Here is a 23,185-nt window from a genome sequence, read left to right as displayed (position 1 = left end):
TTTACACCACATGTGCTAAGCAGATTACTCGGGGTGGAAGGTTTGGGAGCATCCAGCTTCCCAAACACTTGGGAGCCTCTGTTTAGGAGCAGCAGGATCTGAGGAATTATCGCCGATAATTCCCCGCTCCGGCTGCTCCCAGCCCAGGGATCTACGCTCTGATGATGCTGCGGAGCTTTCGCTGTCAAATTTTAGCGCGTCCAGGAGCTGAGTATTTTCACCAGTGGCTTTTCCCGTCCTGCTAAACCAAATAAAACTCGGCACAATTGAACGGCAAAACCCCGCTTGTCACCTCAATGTCGCAAGGCTGGGCGAGGAGCAGAGCAGATGGCGGGGCTGGCTCCGGGCTACCCCGAGCCCTGGCGAGCAGGGAGAGGGGCTGCTCGCCCCTGTGGCTCCCCCTAACCTTGTGGTCGCCCTCCAGGCTCTGGGGATGCTTGGATGCGGTTGCCATGGAAATGCTGAGAGGGAGGGGGGATGCGAGAGGTGCTGCTGCCATCTCCTGGAGGAGCCGGGATGGGATAATGGGGATGGGAATGGAATGGGATAATGGGATGGGATGGGATGGGATGGGATGGGATGGGATGGGATGGGATGGGATGGGATGGGATGGGATGGGATGGGATGGGAATGGGGATGGGAGAGCAAGGGCAGGTCCGAGGTGGCCCGGGCAGAGCTCAGCTCCAACCTGGGCAGGGACGTTGGTACCGAGTGGTCTGGGCACAGCAGAGCTCACCTGGGGTCAGCAGATGGTGGCAGAAAGTCACCCTGAATCTGCGGGATCTCCCCAAAATGCCATTAATAATTCCAGTGGGCATGAACACAAATCATTAAAAGTTGGAAAAGCCCTCAAAGATCATCCAGTCTAATCATTAAGCCAGCACTGCCAAGGCCACCATTGACCCATGTCCCCAAGTGCCACATCCACATGGCTTTTAAAACCCTCCAGGGATGGGAACTCCAGCACTGCCCTGGGCAGCTGGGCCAGGGCTGGAAAACCCTTTAGGTGAAGAATTTTTCTTAAATATCCAATCTAAACCTCCCCTGGCCCAGCCTGAGGCCGTTCCCTCTCCTCCTGTCCCTGTTCCCTGGCAGCAGAGCCCGACCCCCCCCGGCTGTCCCCTCCTGTCAGGGAGTTGTGCAGAGCCACAAGGTCCCCCCTGATCCCCCTTTTCTTCAGCCTGAGCCCCTTTCCCAGCTCCCTCAGCTGCTCTTGGTGCTCCATTTCCTTCTCCAATGTCCTTTTTGTCACAGGCAGCCCAGAAGTGCCCCCAGCACTGGAGGTGTCCCAGCAGGGCCAGCACAGGGGACGGGCACTGCCCTGGCCCTGCTGCCACCCCAGTGCTGGGACAAACCAGGATCGTGCCCAGAACTGCCCACGTTGTATTTTGGGAGCTTTGGGCACATCCTGTGCTGGACTGGGAGGACCCTGAAGGGATGAGGTGAGCCCCAGGATGGAGAGAGGCTCGGAGGTGGCTGCTGGGGGAAGAGAACCCTGAAGGAGTTAATCCCACTGATGGAAGCAGCAGCAAGGGAATAACGGTGGCAGCACAAGGTGCAGATGGGAGGGATGGGTGTGAGGTTTCTCTGCCTGTGTGGAGGCACCACAATGAGCGTGGGAAGTGTTGGAGCTGCAGCTCAGCCTCGTTTCTCAGGGTTACAACCAGGAGCTGCAGCTTTGCTGCACTTTCCCATCCTTCCCATCAGCAGGAGCTCACGGGGATCAGGGATCCTGTTGGAACCCAGAAACCTGGGATTTTTGAGCTTTCTGTGCTTTCTGACTCTGATCCCCTGGAGAACTCTGCTTTTGATCTGAGACCTTGGAGAAGGCTTCCAAATTTGAGTGATGGAGTTGAGATCACTGGTGTGGAGTTGGAATAGAAATATGTGAACTCCCATGGTAAAGGGTTTTGAATTTGAAGGTTTTAGAATATAGTGATAGGTATGGGACAAGTTGTCTCCTTTCTGTCTTCTTCCTTCTTCATGGTTTCAGGTTGTAGTTTCTGGTTGGACAGTCAGTGCTGCACTGAGGGTCACAGGATTTTGGTTATTGAGTCAAAAATGTGAATAATACAGGTGTTGATTCTCTATGGGACTGTTTAGCTTTAAGAGACCCTGTACCTAGCTGGATTCATCCCCATTTTGCTCACTTTTAGCTGGTAACTAGGAGTGTTGCTGAATACTCTGTACTTTAGATAAGATTTAATAAACAATCAAGTCTGAACAAGAGAAAATTCATCTCCTTTGTGTTTTTTAATCCTAACTCTGAGTGAAACCACAAGAAAATGAAAACAAGCCCCTGATTAACTGGTACAGATACCACGTTTACAGGATCCCGGCCCACAGGATGGAAACCTCAGCTCCTGGTTGTGAAGGTGACACGAGGCACGTGCCAGGCTGTTGGATGGCAGGGACACACCACGAGAGAGGAGATGGCAGACACGGTGTGGGTTCCTCATCATCTTAGGGACAGAGTGACAGGAGCTGGGACATCGGATTGCTGGTGCTAAAGGCCAGAAACACTGGCCTTTTATTTTTATTTTTTTTTAAAGGTATTAAATGATTTTAAGCGGGGTAGCCTGACCCTGTGCTTGGTTGCCATCACTCAGAGAAAAGTGTCCTCAGGAGCTGCCATGCTCCTGTGGGATGTCCTTGTCCCACCCTGCAGTTTTTGTTTTGTTTTTCTCCAAAATGCTCCTGCATTGGAGCAGATGAGAGAAATTTGCAGCTCTGCAGCAGCACCTCCTGCAAGGGTTGTCCCATCCCAGCCTTCTCCCTGCTTGGACATCCTGGCCCCATGATCCCACTGATCCCCTCAGCCCTGCCCTCCCCAGAGAGCTCCTGCCAAGTGGGACAAGTTCACACCCAGCATTCCAGAGGAGCATTTTCCTAGCAGGAGGATGGGGAAAAGCAAAGCCACAGCAGTGTCCCCCAGCTGCTCTGGGTGTGGGAGGCGACCCAAAGGTCCCAGCAGAACCAGGACATCCATGTGCTGCTCCAAGAGCCACACTCCTGATCCCAGAGTCCCCTGCCAGGCTCAAGCAGGGCCACCCTTCTGCTCTGTCCCCTGCTCTTAATTCGATGCTGGCAGGAATTTTCCCCTGAGACAAACGAGAAATCTCTGTCCCCTGCAGGGACCCTGGATCCACCTGGCCAGGAGGTGTTTTAGGAGGTGTTTTAGGAGGTGCCCATCCCTCCTACACTTCACACCCGAGCACACAGCGAGATCCCCTCTGCAACCACTCCAACCCTGCCTTTAGGTCACCTTAAACACAATGCCAGGCCACTGAAAGTTCTGAAAAAGAGAGACCAAGGGGGATTGTGCCTCTCTGCTGCTGGACTGCATCCCACAGTGCAGGTCTGCACAGGACCTGGGGGTTTCAGGGATAACCAGCTCAGCTGGTTCGGTTCAGAAAGGGAAGGGCAGGAATTGACTCCACAAGAGAAATGAACTGGGGATTACTGGACAATGAAAAAATCGGGAGTTGTTCCTCTGATCTCATCACCCAACCAGTTCATCCCACTATGAGAAGCCTTTTGAAGAATCATTTTGGTTTGGTTTGGAAGGGATCTTAAGCCCATCTCATTCAGGGACACCTTCCACTGTCCCAGACTGCTCCTGGCCCCATCCAGCCTGGCCTGGAACACCAGCATGGGTGGGGAAGGCAAAACTAAACCGGGACCAGGTGGGCTGGGAAGGGCTGGGGCACTCCAGGTGTGGGGTTTTATCCGAGGCCCAAGCAGCAGCTGATGTCACTCTTTGTTCCACCTTGTCCCCAGGGATAGAAAATGCCATTTTTGATGTATCCAGGGTGATCATAAAATGTTATTCTATCTTTAGAGCAGGAAGGAGATATTTCCCCCCCTCCTTTGTTTTACTTTTTCTTTTGTATCAAAGATGAAAAGAATTAAAGTCCCATCCCTGCAATGCTGCAGGCACAAGACTTCCCTGGGTATCAGCTTTTTTTTTTTTTACAGGGATCCCTGCAGCCACAGATTGGTATTAATGATCTGGATTTGCTTTTGGGGTTAAAAAGAAAGAAATCTGTGAATGCAGAACGTGGCTGTTCCTGTGCAGAGGGGAATATTGCAGCTTTGTGATTCACTGCCATCTTGTGATATTTAACATTTTCCTAAAATGATGAACATGCAACATGAATTAGAACAGAACCTCAAACAAGAAGAAAAAAACCCCAAAATCTGTTCCTAGTATCCATAGTTACAGAGAAAACTCAGAGACCCCCAGGGTGAAGGGTAGAAAAACTCCTGTCACAAAGAAATAAAATGAAAAGTTGTGGCATTTGTTGCTTTTATTTTTTAACCTGTAAACACTTTGCATAAACTTCATTCTTCCATCAGACAAGAAGCTGGAGTTTTTCTTGATGAGATCTCATCTTGTGTGTTCTGGAAATAAGGTTTTAATTTTTTTTTTTTTTTTGCCCTTTGCCTTTGGGTGGAATGGCCAAATTAGGACAAGTTCACTCCAATGAGCTCGTTATTATGATGATTATTATTATGATTATGATTATTATTATTATTCCTTCTGTGTACAGCCAGAGTACCTGGGAGTCCTGTGCTACTTCAGAGGGAAAACGTGGGGAAAAATGCTGCACAATGCATTTAACATTTTAATTTAATTTAATGCAGTTTAACAGAAAATAGGGACTTTTTTGAAAGTCAGATAATAGGGGAATGTTCTACCTATTAAAAACAGATGAAAGTAGATTGAACAAAGCAGCAGGAAACAAAATATCACCAACCATCCTGTCTCTTGCAAAGAGGGGCAGTGGGAGGAGCTGCCCTTGCCCACGGCTAATTTTGATGAGTGATTTGCATATGGAGGATTTGCAGAGTGAGGAGCCCTAAATCTACTGCCCAGAATTTTACTGTATTTACCATTTTATCATTGTTTTACTGCCCTGTATTTGGTGCTGACTGTGCCAGCTGAGTCCCACAGAAACACAGGGAATCCCAGGGAATGGGATGAGGGAGGGAATTGGGGTAAAAGTGAGGAAAGCCATGGAAGAGAGCACAGAATGATGGAATGGTTTGGGAAAAAACCTTAAATCCCATTCCAGTCCCACCCCCTGCCATGGGCAGGGACACTTTCCACCAGCCCAGGGTGCTCCAAGCCCTGTCCAGCCTGGCCTTGGGCACTTCCAGGGATCCAGGGGCAGCCACAGCTGCTCTGGGCACCCTGTGCCAGGGCCTCCCCACCCTCCCAGGGAACAATTCCTTCCCAATATCCCACCCAGCCCTGCCCTCTGGTACTGGAAATCCATTCCCTGTGTCCTGTCCCTCCATCCCTTGTCCAAAGTCACTCCCCAGCTCTCCTGGAGCTTCAGGCACTGAAAGGCTGGAGGGAGATGAAGTTCAGTATCTCAACACTGAGGTTTATTGGGTATTAGGAGAGAAGAGCATCCCAGTACCCCCAGACTGTTCCACCTCTCCCTCAGCACCCTCAGCCACCACCCTCACCCAGGACCTTGGGGACAACTCCCAGCTCAGCCAGGACACCCAGGGGTGCTCCCTCCTTCAGTGTCAGCACAGAGGGAACAACTCTCTGCCTATCAGGTGTCACTTTGGGATACATTAAATGTGTGCTTTGAGTTCAGCCAGTGAAGTAATTTTGGGGGCACAGCCCTGAATTTCTTCCCCCTCCACTTCCACAGACACAGACTGAAACAACAGCTTAGGTTTGAATTGCCTCATTTATAAACCATCCAAACAAATGGCCTGAAATTGTGTTCCAGACTTCCAACTGCCTCCTGGGACTTTGGAAATGAATTCCTAGAAAATATTAAAACACTCCTTTAATAGAAAACTGAGCTGCAGTTGAGTAGTGTCTGTTCCCCAAGGCACAGGGTCAGAGCACCAGCACCCACCTGCCCTCACCTCCTGCAGCCACTCAGGAAACTCAGAAGTGCCACAATTCCTTCAAGGCAGGGCAGATTGGTCCACAGGAGTTTTCAGCACAGTCAGAAGCCCCACTCATGTTTTTTGTTACCTACATTATTTTCTCCTGGCTCAGTAAATCCCCAGCTTCACAACTCACATGCAGCAAAGCACCCCAAAAGGAAAGAAAAATGAGCTTTCCTGAGTGCTGAGAGGATGCTGCTGAGTAAAAAGAACAGGAATGGAAATGGTGGGAGAGGATCAGGAGAGCAGAGCAGCTGCTGGCAGAGCTCACAGCCATGTCTTACCCCAACCCTGTCCCTCCTAACACAAACCTCTGCAATTCTTTCAACATTGCTGATTTTATTACAAGAGCAGTTTAAGACAGAACAAAAAAAAAATAATGGCAAACCCATTTTTTTTTTTTTTAATTTAATATGCAACCCGTAAGTAAGAGACATTACAAGCCTCAGATGTGAAATCACCTCTTTGCTGGCTGTGGTTGTACAGCACTCAGGATGTGCTGATCTTTCACACCAACACGTGGTGCTGGTGGAACTCCCCTCTCCTGCACTCTCACATCCAGCAGCAGTGCAGAGATTAACAGGAAATGTTTCCTTCCATTGTTTTATTGCTGTCTCATCCCACTGATAACGTGGCTTTTAGTCTGCTCAAGTTCTTTCTAAGTTTGGCAGAGACAAAACCTCTTGTCTTCCCCAATTACTGTTTATCCACATAAATTCTGCTGATTTCAGAAAGGAGAATGAATGAATGATTTAAAAAATAAATATTCATATGCAGGAAATACACTGACCTGTACAATTAACACATTAATAATCATTAACTTGGAACATTAATTGCATGACTCACAGTGTCTGAAGTTTTTATTTAAAAACCCCCAAACCAGCAGAACACAGAGGCCAGGGGGTGGGGGTGTCTGAAGCCTTCAGACACTCGGAGCTGGCTCTGACTTCAAAGGGTGAATCACCAGGATCTGGTTGGTATCAGCAGGACTGGCCTGCACAATAAATGAGCCCAGTTCACCCTTCCCTGGAGGAGTTTCTGTCTCCTGGCTACAGGGAAATGATGCAGCTTGTCTGCAAGCAAACTCTTTATTACACAAACCAATATATAAACATATTTATAAAGCAAAGGTTTCCTGAAATAGCCCCTGGAAGTTTTAACACAGCAACCACATTCTTTCCAGAGTTTCAGGATGTATTTCAGCAAGAACAAAGGCAAATCTTCTTTTGACTCTTTCCTTCCAATCTGGGTACAGCAGCCAAAATCTACACACCTATGGCTGTGTCCATCACAAAGTTAAACAGCTCCATAGTGCAGAGCAAGCCTGGAGAATCCTGAATGCAACCAACCCCAAATCTACTTGATACAGACATCAGAATCTGCAAACAATAAAAAGTTTGTTTACAGCAACATGAGGGATAAATTACTGATCTTCCTGGGCTACAGGTGCATCAGTGTTTGAGTTCCTGGCCAGCCTCTTGTACAATCAACTCTTAACACCAGTTAAATCACCATTTAACACCAGCTCTAACAGAAGGAAAAGCAAAAACTTCTGAGTTTGCAGCTGATGCTTGCAAAGAGCATCCTACCTTCAGGCACCACGAACGCACCGGGGAGGTTCTGGTTTGCTTTTAATTATGTGGTTTATTCATTAAGAGGTCAGAGCCCTGCAGTGTTTCTCTCAGGCCACGGTTGGAGCCACAGCTCTGCTGTCAGGCTGGAGGTTGATGAGGGAGTTGCTGGCCTGGGCCAGCTCTGCAATGGACACTCGGCCTCGCTGCTTGATGTACTGAGCCACGGCTGCCATCTCCTCTGCAGTGATGTAAATGAACTTTCCCCTGTCATCAATCACACCTGCAGGGCAAACACACGACCCTGCAGTCAGCTCTGGGGCTCCCCTCACTTCCCACCAGGCATCACTCACTGCTTTGGGATGTTCCAGCTGCTGAGGCAGCTCTTCCCATCCAGGCCAGGCAGGTTTTCATCTCCTGCCCACTGCTGGGTGCTGGAGCAGGGCTGTGCCAGCAGCCCAGGGCCCTGGCAATGCTCATTTTGCTCAAAGGAACACGTTCTGTGCACTGGCAACAGCTGGCTGAGAGCTCCACAGCAGCTGCTGCAGGTTCCTCGTTTTCATGGAATCACAGAATGTCCTGAGCTGGAAGGAACCCAGCAGGATCATTGATCCAGCTCCTGGCCCTGCACAGACACCCCAACAATCCCACCCTGAGCACCCCTGGAGTGGTGTCCAAACCCTCCTGGAGCTCTGGCAGCCTCGGGGCTGTGCCCATTCCCTGGGGAGCCTGGGCAGTGCCCAGCACCCTCTGGATGAGGAATCTTCCCCTGAGATCCAAAATAAACCCCCCTGACCCAGCTCCAGCCATTCCCTGGGTGCTGTCCCTGTCACAGGGAGCTGAGATCAGAGTTGCCCCAGAGGAAGAAGTTGCAGAACTTGATGAATATCCTCCCTCAGCCTCCTCTTCTCCAGGCTGAACAAGCCAAGTGTCCTCAGCTGCTCCTCACACGGATTCCTCTCCAGACCCTTCCCCATCCTGCTTTCCTTGGTGCTCATGTTCTCAGCTCAGGCAGCTGGTGGAGAAAGGCAGGGCAGGAGTTTCCAGGAGGGCACTGAGAGCCCCTGTGGGGCCCAGCTCAGCCTTTCCAGCTTCCCCTCTCAAAGGGAATGCAGCTCAGTTCCCATATTTCTGTTGCTCCAACCAGACTGAGAACAGAACTCTGTTTTTATGCATTACACCAAGGCAGAGCCAGCCAGGACAGCACACATCCTTATCCCTGGATTCCCAGCATTTTCAGGGTATTTCAAAGGGTTTCCACGTGTGCTCAGACAGGTGTTCCCCAGCCACGAGCACAAGATCAGGTCAATACATGTTTGTGCTGGCACCTTTCCCTACTTCTCCCTTGGAAAGAAGATTGCCCAGCACTAAATCAGCCCTGTTCATGCTCAGTCTCTGCTGCCATCCCAACCTGGACTGGGCTGGGACAAACATTTCACTGACTCCAGCACCCTGCAGTGCTCTGGGATGTTTGCCTGTCCCACATGCCACACCCCAGCCCTGGCTTTAACCACCAGGCTTGGAAACCACCCCAAATCATCCCCATGATCCTCTCAAATTCAGATTTCAGAAGGCCCCATTTGCAGCTGGCTGCTCAGCAGCCTCAAAAAGCCTTCAGCAGATGGGTAAATAAATAAAATATAAATATCTAGCTACCAAGTCCTACTAGATCCTTAAAACAGGAATGACACTGGAATTCTCTCTCTGCCACAAAGAAGGCATTTTCTGCACCACCACCTCTTGAGCAGCTACAGAAAGATCCCCTTTGTGCTTTGGCTGTCACCTGTCAGGGTGCCATCTGCCATCAGGTCCTGGATTCTGTTAATTGCATCCTGTGCAGAAGAGAAAAAGGAGTAACAGACTGATCAAAAGGGGAGCAAAAAACATTTCACATGTTCAGATAAACTACAGAGGTTTACACTGAGATCCCTCAGGGTTAAAGAATTCAGTACTCCCACACAGAGAGATACAATCAGCCCTTTGGTCTTTGAGGGAGGATTTTTTTTTTTTTGCATTTTGGGATGTTCAAATTAAATTCCCTATCCCTTAAAAGAGAATTTTATTGCCATTGCTTGGCTGCTTCAAGAAGCAGGGGCTTACAGGAATCTTCTCATGGAAAGGCTGTGCAGTGCCATGAAGTTCCATGAAGCATGCTGAGGTTCTTCTCCAAGGTCCTTGCTCAAAAATTCCACGTTTTTTCTATCTTTTCCTACTCCTTTTAGGAGCAAACCTCTCCTACCAACCCAAAGCAACAACCTGCTGAATTTATGACTGGGTTTACTCTATAGTTACTCCAAGCATGCTGTTCCACTACACCTTAAGTGTTGGTTTCTATAGTTCTACCTCTTTTTCTTGTTGTTATGTAACTGCAGAAGGAGATTATAATTTATATTTTTAACCAGATAAATCCTTTAAGTAACCCACTGTGCACTTAAATGGAATTTTGGTATAAGAGGGAGGCAGGGGCCCAGCAAAAATTAATATTTCCACTCCAAAAGTCAGTGCTTACCTGTGTCCTTAAACCTAGATGTGAAGCCAAGTCCTCCAGCTGGACAACCTTTGTTTTCTGTGGAGACAAACAAGAGTTAAGCTAATGAATGAAAAAATTGGGATTTTTTTTTTTCCATTCAAATAAAAAAATGTCCTAGTAAGCACTTTCCTCTGATGAGAAACTCTCAGGTTACCCAAAGCAGGGAGCTCTGTGGAAAGGCTGAGTGCTCTGACCCACACAGGGCAAGGCTCAAACACATCTGCCACTGCTGATCCTGGACTTTTCCTTACATTAGGATCAGCACAAGAACAGCCATGACTCTTCCCCCACCCCCTGAGTTTCTCTGCTGCCACCTTTAATTTCCAGTGTGTTTTATCAAGATCCCTTTCTTCTTTTGAGGGATGTTCCAAAGCACCTTTTAAAACGATCACTGGTGTGTATCAGCACTTACATAAAACCCAGGCAAGACTGGCAGCATTAAGTGCTTTAGTCTGTTTTACTGATGTCATGTGTATTAATGCCATAATAATCTTCCTAAGCAAGCCAACACCTTATTAAAATTGTCAGTGTTGGAACTGCAAATTGTCATTTTGCTTTTGACAGATTCTTCCTGCAGCTTTTCTCAGTCAGGGCAAAGCCACCACTGCTCACATCTGGTTTTGTGCTTCTCTGTAGCTCCAGAGAAAACACCTGCAGTGCTTGTCTGGAGCTACTTGGTTCCTGTTTTCTTCTCTGCCAAAGTTTTAGGAGCTCATCTGTTTAGCTGCAAAAGGATGCAGTGTTTGTAAGGAGCTTGGAAAAGACAAAACTGTTGGAAAGCTCAGTTAATATTCAGGACTATATTCCTAAAACCCATGTATGTACAGCCACAGGAGCTGCATCTCCATTAACAAATTCAACACTTCAAACAATTCCTTTGTTTCTGGTCTGGAGAACATACTGGGAGGCCACTGAAAAAATCAAGAGAGGCTGAAATAGATTAATCTCTTTCATTAATAAAATCAGACCCAAAAGAAAGCCACACACAGATTTAGCAGTTGTGAAGTTCGATGCAGCCAAGCTAGAGAACTGAATACCATGGACTGAACACATGGAACTGGAACCAGTCCATGGAATTCAGTTCTCAGAGCTGGGAACTGCCAACATTCGTCACATCTTCTTTTACAGGGATTGGGGGGTTGGTGTAAAGCCACATGAACAAGAAAAACAGGACCTTAAAGATATCCCCCCTCAATGACCACGTTTAGGGGAAGCTTCCCAAGACAGATCCTGCTGGGAATGAGAGCCCGAGGGGATGGGCTGGGATCAGGATGCACCCCCCACACTCTGGAATACACCACGAGGTCCCAAGGGAATAAAACATTTCTCCACATGCATCATGTTCTAGAGACAGGTTTAACTTTCCTTCAGCAACAAAACCACATCCACATTTTCCTGTGATTATTTCATTTTAAGGGTGATGCTGCTGCTGTCCTCAGCAAGGGAGGACACAGCAAGAGGCTGCATTCTGCTTCCAACACCCTTAAGGATGAAGCATGGGGTGAACTATCTCCAGGTGATACCAGCATAAGAAATTATTCAACAGAAGAGCTAAATTCAATTTTAGTTTTTAAAAAAATGCCAATTACCCTTGATTTATACATTTTTTTTCAGACAGCTACGAGCAGCTCAGCACTGCTTCCTGTCAATGGTTTCTGTGAACAGAACAGAAGGTGAGGGCAATACATAATCTATACATTAAGCACACTTTCAAGATTAAAGAAAAATACTTAAAACTTGTGAAAGAAAGCAATGCCCCAGTTCTGCAGCTCAGCTCTGCAGAGGAAATCAGGTGTCGAATATTCAGACTTCAGTTTCCAGCCTAAGTTTAATTTCTCTGACGTCAAGATGAAGTGACTGATACAAAACTTAATGCTGAAACACTGAACTGGGAGTTTGTGACTAATCTGGTCCATCCACCACAACCCCAGGGGCAATGGGCAGAGTCTGCCCTGGCTGTGTCATCCCTTGGAAACCTCCCAGTGTTTGTGGGAGATCCCAAGGGACACTGGAATCTCCTTTTTTACCTACAGAGCTTTGGAGGGCTCTGCACTGAGCTCTCCTGGCAATCACTCCAAAGGATTCCCCAAGGAGAGTTATCCATGAGGCAAATCTGTAAGTCCAGGAGATAAATCTGCTGTAAATCCAGGGTTTTGCTGGGATAATGGACGTGCAAAACCGGCCCAAAGCTGAGATTTTGGAACACGAAATGATTAGCAGCTCACTAAGTATCCAGGTGATTTGCTTGCTAGAGAAGCCTTGCACACACTTCACACATCCTGAGAGATCAGAAAGGGATTCATTAGGAAAAAAAGATTTGCATGACAGTGTTGGAGTGAGAGGAGAAAAATGCATCTGACCTTTGATATAGCAATAGTGGAAAGCATTTGCCCTCACAGATCAAAAGCAGGAGCACAGCCCAGGTTTTAAATACCCATACAATGGGATGAAAGGGAGACTGACACACCCTGGTTAAAACAAGGGAGCTGCTTCTCAAACATTAAGACAACATTGGAAGCTGCATGGACAGAAAAAAAATGAAGGAATTACAGGAAAGTTGGGACTGAGCTTTCCAGTGCCAGCGTTGGAGGCCCAAAAACACCCTCGTGGTACAGCAACTCTCCTTCCTGCTGAGCTCACATGGTTTTAAATCAGTGGCTGATGTTCACAAACAGAAAAGCCTCAATGCCCCAAATCCCAATCCACAAAACATTGCTTCCATAAACTCTGAGGGAGATGCACCAGGCCTGTCTTATACCACAGGGCAAGAGGCACATCCTGCCCCAAAAGCCAGGACCCAGCTGGAATTAAAGTGTTTTAGCAATCATGGACGTGCTTGTGTTGGTTCAGAAAATAACTACTGGAGGTACCTTTTTTGTTACTTGTTGAATATTTAAATAAATGAAAGAGGAAGTAAAGGTGTCCCTCTATGACAAAAGGTATTTTACACCATCTAAGGAGAAAAATCAAAGGTACCTTACCTTAACATATTCCAAGAATTCCATAAGAAAGCTGCGAGACTGGAGACAGCAAGGAAAACAACTGTTATTTTAAATTCATGAGCATTAAATGCATCAAAAACTTGCCGAGTATAAATACTATAAAAGCATTTAGATTGCATAATTCCTAAGTTTTAACTACACACACTGAGACATTGGACTGGGAAGAAAAGTAATCTCGATTTAATCTTCACAAGGGATTTCTGACAGAATGTGGCTCAGGTACAATTTGTTTCCTGAAAGGTTATCATACAATTTTTTATTTTTCCCCCTCATAAATACCCTGAAATAATCACACCTGGGTGAGTTTAAGCATCATGAAGTCACACACCAAGGACTTTTTGTGCAGAGGAAAACCCGGAGTGACTCAGGACCTGCAGATGGCCAAGTGCAGCACAGCACCTGTGGAGGCTCAAGCATTTCAAAGCCGTGCACCTGAAATCCAGGGCACCAACGTGAGCTGCTCCACTTCACAGGCAATGCAAACGCTGTGCATTGAAGTCAAAAAGAGATCAGGTTACTCTGCAACTCTGGAAATCAATCAGCTTAATTAACTGGTGGAGCTCTGGAGCCAGGAGCTTGATTTTCAGCACGAGCAGCCCCAACCACACAAGGCAGAGTCAGCTTTTCGAAGAGGACACTGAAATGCTTCAGTTCTTCAGCCATCACGAGGCCAGGGTGTCTGCTTAATTCCTTTCTCATTTCTGCTGTCTCCAAATAACTCTGTACCTGTTATTATTTCGGAATATGACTTTTAAATTGCCTGCAATTCAAGTTCTAACTCCCCACCCCTACCAAAGTTATCTCTGGCTGAGATCCAGGCATCATCAAGTGCCTGCCAAGCTCTTCCAGGTGAGGAACACCCTTCTCTGTTCTGACATGGAGAGAGATTAATTTCTCCTTAACAGGCAGCTGTAGGAACATGGACAATCAACACATTCCAGCTTTAAAGGGAGTTTGGAGTGCAACACTTCAATATTTAGGGATAATCTCACATCCTAACAGGACAGGTAGAGATTTTTGAAGGAAGTGTCAATGAAAGTGTGCATTTTGCTGTTCACTGCATCTTAGGGAATTCCCCATCACCAGACAGAACTCTTGGTGTTAATCCTGGTGTGATGAAGGAATTTCTCTTGATGGGAAGGGGTCTGTAGTGAGAACTTGCAATGAGTCAATGCTGCTTGGCATTAGGCACAATCTGCTGTGCTCGAAGCCACTCTAAGTCACACTAAAGCAAATCCATTTAATTCCAGAGTCTCTTCAGCAGAAGAGCAAATGTACACATGGCCCTGCAATAAATCCTTCCCAAGAAATGCACTGGACAGCTCAAATTGGCAGCTACAACCCAAGAGCAATTCCAGGATGTGATAGCAAATAAATTGTGTCTAACAGGTTTTCACCAGACAAAACAAGAACTCTGCCTCCCACAACAGCAAAACCTTTTCAGGTTTGCTGTGATCTTATATCAAATATCACATTTCAACCACCATCCCCAGCAGCTCTGCAGGCAGCCACAAGGGCAGCAGTGTGAGTTTATCCTGAGCATTCCCTTATCAGAAGCCTTTTGAGACAAGAGCTTGGTTTTTAATTTGATTTCACAGCAGCTCTCTTAGTATAGAAAATAAAGCCAAACCCAAACAATTGCCCCCAAAGTCTGTGGGCACTTTCAAACTCCAAATTCAACTTTATTGGCTCAGTCTCTGTGGGTAAGGCAGAGCTGCTGACAGTGAGAGATTATCTGAATTCCAGAATGAGTTTTAGTTCAGTTCTTAGACACAGGGAGGACAGAATTAATTTCCAGCAAGTTCCCTCAGAAGTCTAAAATAACCCGTAGGAGTCTGGTATGAGGAAGAGCAGCATTCCCCAGGAAATATTCCAGGGTTAACCTGTGCCACAGACACAATTTAGCTTTCACAAGCAAAAACCTTTGGCTGACTCCTACTTTTAAGTTTATTTTACACGAGGCAGAGTGCAGCAAGTCTAACAAGAGAAGGGGAAGTGCAGAGCCAGCCTCACGTACCTGTTCCTCTGTCATTGATTCTTCAACCCCTTCCTCTTCAACTACAAAACTCTCCTTCAGCTTCAGGTACTCTTCATATTCTCTCTTCTCCTCTTCTTCCTTTGCTTTCCTTTTTTCCTCTTCCTGGACAGAAAAGATGACACACAAGTGGTCAGTTTGCTCTTTCCCAAATCAGGTTTCAAGTGAAGCAGCATCTTCTTTCTCTGCAGCCAGCACATAAAAAGTTTTTAAGATGAAGTTAAGTTGTCCCTTGATGGCACAACCAGTTTCAGAAGCCACCTCTGAGGCAGTGACCATCTCACACCCAGGGCTGGCTCTTACCAGAGCTGACAGAAAACCACTCTTAAATAGCAACCTGCCTGCTTCATTTGCATGAATCTGCTGCTTCTGACAGGAAGTCCCTGCCCCTCCCTGCACTCTGATGCAATGTCCACATTTTTGGTTACTGGCCCCAGTTCTGCTCTGCCACTGCAGGACATTGGGAGTGCTCACAAGGAACATTGGAGTTACAGTGGTGGGGAGAAAAAGCCAGCCTGTAAAGGTTTCAAGTAAAATCAAGTTTTCAAAGCAAATATCTTTCTTAGGAAAACTTTCTTCCAGCAAAATGTGCCTACATGGAATATAAATTATTATGTAAAGTATTTTAGGAACAGCAGGCAAGGCATGATTGTATTAACAAAAGGGTTTTTTTTACATGTTGTTTGTTAAACAAAAGCTTCAGGCTTTTGGTTATCTGCAATGAAAAATCTTCATGGCTTACCCTGAAATAAATATTAAAGCCTTAAAGCCCACAATAAAGCTGACCCAGAAAACTCCAAGCCCAGCATCAGTGACAGGGTGATGCCTGGTTCTGTGGAATTCACATCTTCACAAATCAAAATGGTGATTAAAGGTTTGGGAGTGTGGCAGATCACTTAGAAAATGTTTCAAATAAGAAAAGTTTTTTTTTTACTGGGAACTCCTAAATTTTCAGCTTTCCATTGTTTTAATTTTAAATTTGTTTTGCTTTCTCTGAGAGAAGGCAGGACTAACTTTGAAGGTTGGACTTGATGATGACAGAGGCCTTTTCCAATCTAAAAGATTCCATGGCTCACACAGAACAAAAATGTTTCCCCTGCAGGACAGTTTCTTCCACACAGGAATTTATATTTGTGCAGCACCTGGCACAAAGAGATTCCAAAAGGATCTGGCCTCTGGCTCCATCACATTCCAGAGGCTGAATAAAACAAACACAGGAGTTCTTCAAATTTCAGTGACAATCCCAGGGCATTCCTCTATCATTAGCAAAGGAATTGATCATTTAAAGAATAATGATATTGATTTTTAAATGTTTGCCATGCTACATCTTTGACATTAATATGCTAATTGCTTCCTTAAACAGCTGGAATATAAATATTTGTTCCATTAAAACAGGGAGAGACAGGAACAGGTCACTCAGTATATAGAAAAGATATCCATATTAAAAAAGATACCCTTTGATAAAAAACAAGGAGTATTTGGTCCCGTTTTTATCTCATAAAATTCCCAGAAAGTCAGGAGAAAGAATCCTGCCAACATCTAAAAATGAGAAAAACAGGACTGAAAGGATCTGAGTGTATCTGCAAAGCCAAATTCATTTTTTAAACTGCTATCTCATGAAAAATCTACAGATCTGAGGAAGCTCTTGAGACAAAACAAGATCATTTTTGGGTCATTCATCACCACAACAATTAATCCAACAGCAGATTTTTTTCCTTATATGCACTGCAGATGCCAAGAACAACATAACCATATTTCATTTGGAAGCAACAGCAATTGTTCTCTTCTTGTAAGTGCATTAAATTTAATCTTGATCCTGGAAGGACAAGAATAATGTTCTTCCCCTGGTCTATTAGAGAGGTTGTAATTCAGCAGGATTTGAAATGAGGAAAATGAAAAAAAACAATCACAAAGCCTCTAAATTGCTTTGGTAAATAATTTCTAGATGGTTCTGCAAAAAAAAAAAAAAAAATCAGAAGACAGTGTCCCATTTGTAACTAAGAGCAACAATAACTAAAACACATTTTCCTGCTTTTGGAAGGTTTAACAAATGAGCCAGGCTCCTTCCTGTGGTCCTTCCCTACCTGAGAAGCAGCACTTTGCATTTTTTGGAAGTTTCCCAGCACGTTCCTATCAGCACTTCCATTCCCAACACATGCAGAAGAGCAGCCCTGCTGTGAGACTGGCAGAGCACTCAGCTACCAGCCCCTCTCTTGCCAACAGCAGTTTTGTTTTCCAGATGCTGAATTTTGATCAGCAGAGAATTTCCAGGTGCTCTGAGCCACTGCTTTGGGAGCTAAAGTGTGTCAGCCCTCAAAGCTTCCTGGTGGTTGCAGCTTTCTCCATAACGTTAACTATTTCCAGCTGCTTTTCTTTTCGGCTAAAAATTAAAAATTGATGCAGAGCCTCGCATGCTTTACAACCTAAATTCACCTATGATTCAATTTGTAGGGGAAAAAATAATAAAAAAAAAGATTTATCCAAACTGCAGCTTGGTTCAGAACAAGAGGAGAGCTGATTTTGCACAAGTGCCCAGAGAGAAGCAAGGTGGAGGCTGAGCAGGGGAACCCTGGCACGGTCAGGATGTCTGGGAATATTTTTATTTTATTTTATTTTTTTTTTTTTTGTTCTAACATCTCTCTAACCCTCTTCTCTCACGGAGCAGCTGTGTGGGAACTGCAGGGTCAAAAAGAGGCAGCAGCATTCCCACAAAACTCAGTGTGTCCATAAAAATAATCCAGGCATGGAAAAACACCCGGAGCCTTTCAGGGTCTGCTCCCCACAAACTGAGGCTGGGATTTTGTGGCACAGAGGACACTGGGCTCCATCCCCTGTCAAACCCCACACCTCAGGCTCCTTCTGAGCTCGTGGTTTGGAGCAGAGAGTGGCTGGGCCACCCCCCAGCCATGGGTGGGGTGCTGGGGAAATCCCAGCAGGTGGAAATTTGGTAACTGCAGATGCTCATCTTCAGCTGCCTGCTTTTATTTTTTTTTTAATTTTATTTTTTTAAGCAGGTTTGCCTCTCTCCTCACCCATCTAAATGTTACCCAGACTGGGAGCTTAAACAGTGTAAAAATATCTTTTTGATTCGTTTATTCCACTGCACGTGAAGAACAAACTATCCCACTTTGACCACATTTTTATTGAAAAAATAAATAAATAAATGAGTCACTCAAACCTTCTTTTTCCGGTTTTTTTTCCTCACCCAGAGCCCCCTGCCCACCAAGAACCTGGATGTGTAAGTAAAAAGCAGACACACAGATGTGAATTACACAGGAATTCCAACTTGTACCTAACATCTTGTGTTTTACCTGCAAAAAATTGTGAACTCTAAGTTTGAAGCATAAAAACCAGTAGTATTGTAAAATTTTTTGTTAAGTAAGAGCTTAAGAAAAATATGAAGTTCAGTTATATGTTATGGTTTTGCTTTGTTTTTAGTAGCACATATTTACCAATTATCCAACTTAAAATAAGTTTAAGTAACTTTAGCTAATGTATTATGTTTAAATAGCATGTCTAACACAACCCCAAAAACCTGTTTTTCACTTGTTCACTTAGTGTGCCAAATTTAATTATACAAGAAAAATCAAGTTTTAGTTCAAGATATTTCTCCTTATCATGCTATATATAAAAATCAATTTTTTTTAGTGTAATCATACTTCTTTAGTCCAGTCTGCATTTAATAATATAACTTTTCAATTACCATGAAGAATGTTTTTCATTTGTGGAAATAAAATTCAGCTCCTTTGAGGCTCCTTTCAGATCCTCACCCTCTTACCTTGATCCCAATTTTCATTCAGGAGCAGCATCCTGAATTTTTAGAGGGCCATGGACCAAAGAAACCCTCCCTGTACAACACCCAGGTTTTGAATTGTCAGCACAGGTTCTGCAGGAAGCCAAAAGGGGATTTTGCAGAGAATAATCTGGCACAGGGCAGAGGGATCTGTAGGATTGCTGCTCCCATCACTGCTCAGACAGAATAAGAGTTCTTATCCCCTCAAAATCAGAGGAGAATGAGGTTTTTTGCAAGGTTTTCAACTTGCACTCCCTCAGGATAAATTAATTTGGAGGGAAGCATACACACTTGAAAAGTGATGCTTAAATTGAAATTATGGAGTGGTTCTCCATCAGCCTCCAGAAATGCATGCACTGTTTATGCAGGAAAAATAGATATAAATATCAAACAGATAATGAAGAGCTCTGCTGAGACACACACAAATCTTGATGTTCACATAATAAAACAACTAAAACTTGGTGCCTCGAGTGATCAAATATCAAAGAGTCAAAACTTTAGGCTTGAACCTTCCAGAGGATCCCTGTGATCCTTCCTGACCCCCATTTTTACAGCTCTGAAGATCCAGGCCATTTTTCTTTAAGCACTTAAATGCAAATTCACCAAAATCTCTGTGCACAGGCAAAGGAAAAAGAGTTTTTTATGTGAGCAATCTGCTAGGTTTTTGTCTGAAGACTCTGTTTTGCAACATCAGAGGAAGCTCACTCTCATTGATAAGGTGTTGGCTGGTAAACCAGCTCACCACCAAAAAACTCCAAGAGTGAAAGGGAAATCCCCAGGGTAAAGCAGAGCTGAAGCAAATGCCAATTATAAAGGAGCTTCCTCAGGCCTGTAGCCAATCAGCTCAGCAGAACACTGGAAAGGAAACTTGAATTTAAAAATACATGATCTGGTTTGCAACACACTCAAGTCAAGGGGCAGCCACATTTTATTTCTAAGTGCATACAAATCTATTGAAATAGAAGCAGAGGGTATTTTTCTCAAGAGTAGGTAAGATTTTTAGCCCAAATAAATCCCTCAAGGTAGAGTTCCCACCTGTCAGCACAATTTTAGTAGCAATTCTTGGGTGAGAGACTGGAAAAAAAAAAAAGGCTCAAATGGAATTTAGCTACCAAAGCTGGCTGTGCTTGTTTGGGGATTTGCTCCTGCCAGTGAACCTGCAGAAATCCTCTGATGTACTGGGACAGGAAGGGGAAAATGAGCTATCTGACATACCTCACTTTGTCAGGCAAACTTCAGTGATAAACTCATTTTTTTGTGCCTTGTGGTAATGTCAGTGACCAAAATGCCTCTAAAAAAAAACCAGCTGCCCCCTGGCTTTTATCTCCTGACTATCTATCAGTCCCTACTTGGGGTATCTTTCATATCTTTCAGAATTTTGCCTTTCCACCTAATTTAGATGAGGGAATGGAATTATCACACGTGCAGTCCACAGGGCTTTGCTGGTGACAAGACATTACTTGGTGCAGTGAAGAATTCTTCCTCTAGAGGAAAAGAAATGACATTTTTATCCTGTGTATTCCATAAACCCAATGATCCTCGCAGAGAGGCTGTGCCTTTTCCATCACACCATCAGTCTGTAACAAGATTGGAAAGATGAGATGCTCTGAGCTCTCTTCAATTCTGTTTCCTGTTACAAACTCCATGAAGACAGATTTAAAATTATCAGAAAACAGCTGAGCATGGACATTAAATATTGTCAGATATATTTACTTGGATCCACGCTCCAAATGTTCAGCAGTTACTGGATTAGCAACTTAGACACAAGCAAAAAAATTAAATATTGAAAGCACTTTCCTCTGAGAGGCAGAATAATGTTCCTGATGTAGCCTGGTGGGTGGGCTTGCTGTCCTGATAAATACTGGGAAAACAAATCATTTAACCAAACTAAAACAGCTTAAAATTACAGAATTTAAGTAGGTAGGTAGTGGCTAAAGTGTCCAGGCTGGATTCAGGCATTTGAGCAATTTTCCACGTTCTAGGAAATAATCTGTGGATTTCAAAAAATTTTAAAATAAACAAAGAAACAAACAAATAAATAGTTTGTAGCTTGTATTCCTCTTTCTCCCTGAACCTTGTGAAACAGAAGTGCTGTAGTGCAGTTTCTACTAGGAATACTGCAAATTAAACCAGAAACAAATGAGAGTTTCCTCATTCAAGCAAAAATAAATTTCACAGCCCTCAACTGAACAGAAACAAAATTAAAAGAAGATAAATAAATATTTCTGTGTGAAGAAATGTCTGGCTGAAATTTCACCTCTATTTTCTATTCAACTTTTCAACTGTGCCTGAGTTAATGTAGGTAAATTGCTAAAGCCCAGGTCAAACCCCAGCAGAACAACTCAGTCCTGTGCTACAGAATCCTCAGGGCAGGCTGGCCCAGCTCAGGTGGAATTTGCTTAAAAATTCACCTGCTGTGCTGTGCTGGCTGCCACCCTGCAAGGGACTGGAAGTTCCAGTGTCACTTCATGTCACTGTCCAGCCAGTGTGACACAATTCCCCAAAGCACTGGAGTCATTTCAACTCCTTGTTCTGAGTATTGAGAATATGAAATTCTCAGAACTTCAGGAAAATATGAAAGAAATAAATTTGTACATCTCTCTTGGGAGGGAAGCTGTGGAATTATTGGTCCTCTGGAAGTTTGGTCAAGCTGCTTTACAAAATCTCAGACTTTTTTACACATCCTGATATTGTAGTGCTGACATTCTCCCCCTCCAATTTCTGAAATTCAAGACTTCTACGGATGGAAAGGAATTGAGAGTTCAGAAGGAAAAGGATTTTTGGGGAATAACCCCAGAGCTAAATGGATATTCACATAAAGATCTCATGGGTACAATCTGTAATCTGGATACAATGTGTAATGGATTATTTTCCTAAATTGCTTTATCTTGCCTTCATGCCCTCGACAGAGGAAAGCAAAAATTGTCTTTTGCTTTTAAAAATATTGTCAGCAACACACCCCACTAATATAACCTGCACTTGGAGAAAATGAAAATAAATCTGCTCCCTACAAACCAGAGACACAAATTTCCAAAAAAATTCCAAACAATTTCACAGTGAGAGCTGGGAGCTGCAATTTTTCATCTCGGGACTGTGCAGAACACCTCAGTCCTTTCCACCACACAACGAAGTTCTCAGCCAGCAGCACTGGTGGCCTGAGTACAAAAAGCAGCTCTGAAGTCAAGTTTTCCTCCCTCACTAATGAAAAGTCTTCAATAAAAGCATTTCAGCTGAGCAGTACCTGTTTTTCTGGGTCACTTCTGCTAACATATGCACAGCTCAGCAATCTTTAATTGGGAAGCACATGCAAATACATAAGAATTAGAATGAAATCATACAAATTTCACACAAAACTTGCAAGATCAGTTGTTGCTGCTGCTGCTGCCTTTTGCTTTCTGCCCTGCTGCTTCCAGCTCAAAGGGAACAGGGCAAGCTGTGAAATCTCCATCCTTAGGAGCCACTCAGAGCTGGGCTGGTCCAAGCCTTGAGCTCCAAATCCTGGGCATGGTTGGAGCAGGACAGACCCTGTGGTCCCTGCAGGTCACAGAATTTCCCCTGAAGCAATCCCAAAAGCAAAGCTGGCTCAGATTTTCCACAGATAAATACAATTATTCCCACCTGTCGTTCCTCCTCCAGACGAATTCTCTCCTCTTCTTTCCGCCTTTCCTCTTCTCTTTTTGACTCGAGTTTTCTTCGTTCTTCCCTCTCTGCTTCTTCAGCCTAAAATAAACATGATGCAAGCCAAGCTTTACTCTTTTTTAATCTACATTTTAAAATTTCATGTTAGGATACCACGAGGGGATTTCTTACCAACTTTTAGATGCCTGCTCAGAAAGAAACATCAAAAAGAATAATAATAATAAAAAGCCATTATCATTTCACTTCCCCTCCCTTTCAGCACACTCAACATTGTGGTAAATTTAGAAATTACCCTCCTCACTTGTCTTATCTGTATCTCAGTAACAGTTTACAGTTAAATGTGCAGTTTAAGTTTTGAATGTGCTTATGAGGTTATTACAACAGTGATGTTAAGCAATGCTGTGTTATGGAATTTCGTTTCTCCTCACTTGAAGTTTAGTTAGAATGGACCCCAAGGAAGCAAAAAAAAAAAAAGGATTTGGAACACAAAATGTAAAAATAAAGTTCATTCATACGTATCATTAACCTGGGCAGAATCTCTTACAGAAAAAGCTGCAATGGTCTCTTGAAATAATTTTATTTTTGTTTTTAAGCCAAAGAGGTTGTTGCAAAATGAGGGAAAAATAAAAAGGTTGTTTAGTGTGTTTTTTAAGGATTTTTTTTGTCAGGCTCTTCAGGATACCTAAATGTGAAAAT

The 23,185-nt window shown here is 44.4% G+C and overlaps 1 protein-coding gene across 1 annotated transcript in view; it reads right to left on the bottom strand.

Annotated features, from left to right (window-relative positions):
- Nucleotides 1-6,238: 6,238 nt before the first annotated feature.
- Nucleotides 6,239-23,185, bottom strand: part of DDRGK1 (DDRGK domain containing 1) — a 33,927-nt gene continuing 16,980 nt past the window's right edge. The window contains exons 4-9 of the mRNA XM_014876217.2: nt 22,469-22,570; nt 15,040-15,162; nt 13,002-13,040; nt 10,000-10,056; nt 9,274-9,322; nt 6,239-7,773 (exon numbers count right to left, since the gene is read on the bottom strand). Of these exons, the coding sequence (XP_014731703.2) occupies nt 7,601-7,773; nt 9,274-9,322; nt 10,000-10,056; nt 13,002-13,040; nt 15,040-15,162; nt 22,469-22,570 (543 nt within the window). The 3' untranslated portion in view covers nt 6,239-7,600. The remainder of the gene's footprint in view (nt 7,774-9,273; nt 9,323-9,999; nt 10,057-13,001; nt 13,041-15,039; nt 15,163-22,468; nt 22,571-23,185) is intronic.

The sequence above is a fragment of the Sturnus vulgaris genome, chromosome 4, assembly GCF_052056855.1.
Source record: "Sturnus vulgaris isolate bStuVul1 chromosome 4, bStuVul1.hap1, whole genome shotgun sequence".
NCBI lineage: Eukaryota > Metazoa > Chordata > Aves > Passeriformes > Sturnidae > Sturnus > Sturnus vulgaris.
Note: the sequence above shows the minus strand (reverse complement) of the source record. Positions and strands in the feature narration are given on the sequence as shown.